The sequence below is a fragment of the Antrostomus carolinensis genome, unplaced genomic scaffold (assembly GCF_000700745.2).
Source record: "Antrostomus carolinensis isolate BGI_N321 unplaced genomic scaffold, ASM70074v2 scaffold10803, whole genome shotgun sequence".
Taxonomy (NCBI): Eukaryota; Metazoa; Chordata; class Aves; order Caprimulgiformes; family Caprimulgidae; genus Antrostomus; species Antrostomus carolinensis.
Genome location: NW_010305854.1, coordinates 1 through 4,614, shown reverse-complemented (window position 1 = coordinate 4,614; position 4,614 = coordinate 1). Strand labels below are relative to the sequence as shown.

The window sequence follows — 4,614 nt, the reverse complement described above, 5'->3', positions numbered from 1 at the left end:
TGGTGGCCAGCGGGATGGTGGTGGTGGCCAGCTCCTGGGCTCTCTGGGCACTCGCCCTCTGGCTGTGGGCCCAGCCAGCCTCCCCAGAGCAGAGGGGACATGCAGCACGGGGCCGTGCCCCAGCAGAGGTGCTGCTCCAGCGCTGCAGACCCTGCCTGGCAGAGCCTCACGCCCCCACCCCGCTGTCCTGCCAGGAAGAACCCACCCTTGCCCAGGGCTGTGCTGGAGGGGGCTCAGCTCGGGGTGCTGCAGGCAGGTCCAGGAGCCCCCCCAGCTGCTCCTCGCCCCAGGAACCCCCCATCTCTCTGCCAGCTCCTCCCTGCCGGCCCCACTTGCCCTCCCCGCAGCAGAAGGAGCCCAGAGCCCGGGAGCAGCAGGTCCCACGGCCACCCTCCCAGAGCAGGTGCTTTCCAGCTCTGCCTGGTGGGACCCAACTCCTGGAGCCCGGAGGGTCCCAGCAGGGAGCCTGGCACGGCCCCCTCGGGGCGATGCTGAGCCGAGGGCATCGCTGCGCCACCAGCACTGGCTACACCCTGACGAGCCTCCTTGCAGCCCAGTTTAGCCCAGTCTGGCCGCTTCTGCTGCATGGAACTGGGCATGGCCAGGCCAGACAAACCCAACGGGCACGTGGTGGAGCACGGCTGGAGTCTGTGCCAAGGCAGAGCTCCCCAGAGCCCGGCTCACCCAGCCCTTGGGCTGCGAGGACACAGACCACCATGGCTCTGCCAGGGCCTGGCTGTAACCCCTGATGGAACCTGCTCCAGACCTGCTCTGGCACCCTTCACTCCACAGCCTCTCGGAGGGGTGACAAGTGGCATCTCCTCCCACAGCAAAGGCTGCTCCTGGGCCTTGCCATGGACCCCTGGCTCAGGGATGAGCCATCAGCTGGGCTGGACACAGCCAGGCCTTGGAGATCTTCCCCTGCCCGCCCCACATCTCCTCGCCCAGGAGCGGACGTCGCTTCCAGCCTGGTCAGAAGGCAGTTGGAGCTGCTCCAGCTCCTCCTCGTGCTGCAGGATCCCAGCTCCTCTCCCTGCTGTGCCCTGCTCCAGGGGCATCTTCACTTGCCCAGCCACCTCCTCGTGCCCCTCTGGTGACTGCAGCAGCAGCAGCTCCTCGCCAGCACCTTGGAGTGCAAAGTGACTCCCTGGATGGTCTCAACCTGCAGCACCAGACTCCTGGTGGCAGTGACGCCCCTGTCCCCCCCTCCCCTCCCCTCAGCAGTGACTGCCAGCTCGTGCTGCTTGGCCCCCTGCCCTGGCCAGGGACAACACCTCCCCCGGCTGAAAGATCTCCCCTTCTTGGCGAGACTCTCGCCCCGGTTGGTTGGTGAGCAGCGCCACATCCCCTGTCTGGTGACATGCCACCGTGCCAGTCCCAGAGCTGTCACCGCCACCAGCGAGGGCAGACATTGCACCCCTCCCCCCGCCCAGCAGCGCTCTGATGGAGCACAAAGCACAAGGGCCACTGCCAGCGCCGGGTCACTGGCCATGGAACTGCAGCACAAGACTCCTGGTGTCAGTAATCCCCCTGCCCTCCCCTCCCCTCCCCTCATCAATGACTGCAAGCTCGTGCTGTTTGGCACCCTGCCCTGGCCAGGGACAACACCTCCCCCAGCTGAAAGATCTCCCCTTCTTGTCGAGACTCTTGCCCCAGTTGGTTGGTGAGCAGCGCCACATCCCCTGTCTGGTGACATGCCACTGTGCCAGTCCCAGAGCTGTCACCGCCATCAGCAAGGGGAGATATTGCACCTCTCCCCCAGCTGAGCAGCGCTCTGATGAAACACAAAGCACAAGGGCAACTGCCAGTGCCGAGTCACCTCGACATGGGAGAGGGGCAGGGGGGAGTGCAGGAGTATGAGAGATGCCCGGGGTGGTGTCCGGGTATCCCTCAGAGAGGGCAGAGCTTTTTTCCCGGGTTCCCATTCCCAGGCAGCTTTTCACTTCTCCCAACCCATCCATGTGCCTTGAAACACTGATACAGAGGGGTCCCCGCTCCCCCCAGCCCTGTGACCTTCCCCCTTTCTCCCACATCTCCTGGGGTTTCTCAAGGCTTCACCTCCTCTTCTCGTCCTCGTCCCCCAACTCTGGTCCCCTTGGCTCCCCTTGGTGGCAGGGACCCTCCTCCCATCCCACCTGATGCCTCTGGGCTTGTCGGCTGCTCTGGTTTCCCTGGACTTGCCTTATCTCCCCGGGGTTTAACACCCACACCAGGCCCTCCTCGAGGCCATGATCTGTCTCTCTCATGTCCAAACTCACCTCTGAGATCTTCACCACGTCGTCCAGGTATTTTTTGAAGATGGAATACTTCTGCACTTTGTTGGAGAGTTCCTGGCGCTTAATTGTCAGGTCTTCCAGTTCCCTCTTGGCTCTCAGAAGGTCACTCTCCTTTTGCATCGTCATCTCTCGCTCTTTGATGGCTTTCTTCAGAGCCTGGACTTGCATTTCCTCTCTTTCCTGGTGATGTTTCCCCCACCCACCAACACACACCCACATGGGCAAAGGGAAAGGAAGGCAAGGGAAGATGGAGCTGGGTCACTCTACAGCGCTGGGAGGAGATCCCTTCACAGAGGAGAGAGCAGTACTGGAGTGCTTCCCAGGGCCCTCCCTCTTGCATTGGCCCTTTGGTCTTGAAGACAGTCCACAGTGGGGACAGGCTGAGACCCTTCTGGGGGGATGTTTGGGGCCCTCAGGAGATCAGCCTGGCACAGGACAAGCTCTCTCCCGCCCAAGCCCTACCAGGCCTTTCCACATCTGTGGTACAAAACCTCATGCCCTGTCAGTCCTGTTCCTCACACTTCCAGGCTCAAGGGAGGCGTGAGCAGACGTGGTGGCCCACGACTGTCTCCCCAGGGGATGGGAGGAGGTGGTGGTGCAGCTCAGGGCCATGTCAGCTGAGCTAATCAGGGGGAGGTGTACCTTTATCATCCTCAGAGATTTCTCCTTGTGGGCTTTCAGCTGAGCCTCCTTGGCATGGAGGTCCCTCCACCGGCCGGCTATGACTTCCATCCTCTTTCTGAAGGCCTGGCAACACCAGAGAAAGTGTCACGTGGCTGCCCAGACCTGAAGCCACTCACCTGCCCCTGGCTGCCCTCCAGAAACACACAAGCCCTCCCCGCACCTTCCCACCTTCCTCACCTCTCCCTCCTCCTCCAGAGCCTTTGGCATCACTTGGGCTTCTCTCCTCTTCTCCTCGAGGTGAACAGATGGAGACGAGAAGTCCACCTCTGTCACACTGAGTTCTCCTCGAGGTGACACGCTGGGTCCAGGACCTCGGCAGGGTGCTGCATTGCTCTGCCCCGTCACCCCACCCAGGACACAGGGGTGACGGGGCAAAGCAACCCAATGCCATCGCAGATCCCATCTGGCAGCTTGGCATCCCCAGCCCTCCCCAGCGAGGATCCCGCTGCCAGAGCAAGGGGGTGTTCCAGGGAGGAAGAGGGCTGGGGAAGGGAGGTCCCAGAGGAGAGGGGAGTGGTGGAGACAAGGGCCGGGAGTTTGCCACGGTGGGGGAAGGAGGGGTGGAGGAGATAGGAGAAGAGGATGGAGGGGATGGGGGTGGGTGGAGGAGCCCCCTCACCTGAGCAAGGGCAGGAAGTTCTGCCTGTTCTTCATGAGGAAATCGTCCTCGTCCCCCACGGTGGCCATGGCTCCAGCCACCGGCAGGGCCCAGAGAGCCCCGGTCCTCCTGGCACTGCTCCTCTCCCAGCTCAGCTCAGGAGCTGTCCTGCAAGCCCAAGGGCTTGGCAGTGCGTGGCAGAGGCAGCCTGCAGGCCCAAGGGCTTGTCAGCGCGTGGGGGAGGCAGCCGGGCAGGCGACGAGCCCCGGGGTGCCTCTTGCCTCTGCCTTCCCAGTGACAATGGTGCCACTGCCCTGTTCCTCTGTGCTCTGCACTTCTGGGGGGATCATGTCTTGGGACCTGGCAACAGCCACTGAAATGAAATGCTGATTTACTACATGTAGGGGGTTTGTAGCCTGAAATTACTGATATTGTAGAAACTCACCTTTGAAGAATATTGGGCATCAGGAACAGTAAGAACCAGCATCAGGAACAGTAAGAACCAGCATCAGGAACAGTAAGAACCAGCATCAGGAACAGTAAGAACCAGCATCAGGAACAGTAAGAACCAGCATCAGGAACAGTAAGAACCAGCATCAGGAACAGTAAGAACCAGCATCAGGAACAGTAAGAACCATCTCCTCCCACCTCTGAGTGACTGGGAGTTCCAGTGCAGTAAGTCCTTCTAAATTAGGAACCTGCATCCTTGGGTAGGACAGACATAGGAAAACCAGGAGAGTTTGTCACTGCAATCTGCATCCTCAGTCTGTCTTTAATTAATTAATTAATTAAATTAAATAATAAATCAAATAATCAATAATTAATAATTAAATAAATAATAAATTTTTGTCACTGCAATCTGCATCCTCAGTCTGTCCTGACTGCTCCGTTAGGACCCCCAAACAGCAATCCAAACGCTGTGCCTGAGGCAGCATGTGTGCCTTGGCTGACTGGAGCAGTGATTTTCCAGTGACACTGGAATGAGACGTGGCCCAAGCAGTTCATGTTTCATGTGTTTTCCAAGAAATACTATTAATTTCAAAAATCAAAAGCTGA

The 4,614-nt window shown here is 59.7% G+C and overlaps 1 protein-coding gene across 1 annotated transcript; it reads right to left on the bottom strand.

The window, feature by feature from the left end:
* Window positions 1-944: 944 nt before the first annotated feature.
* Window positions 945-3,647, bottom strand: CCDC42 (coiled-coil domain containing 42; the record flags this gene model as incomplete). Its single annotated transcript, XM_010164906.2, has 5 exons — window positions 3,580-3,647; window positions 3,138-3,258; window positions 2,919-3,023; window positions 2,259-2,456; window positions 945-1,112 (listed from the first exon to the last, which is right to left on the bottom strand). Coding segments are annotated over exons 1-5 (660 nt in total), but the record flags the coding sequence as incomplete, so codon positions are not given.
* Between the last annotated feature and the right edge of the window lie 967 nt (window positions 3,648-4,614).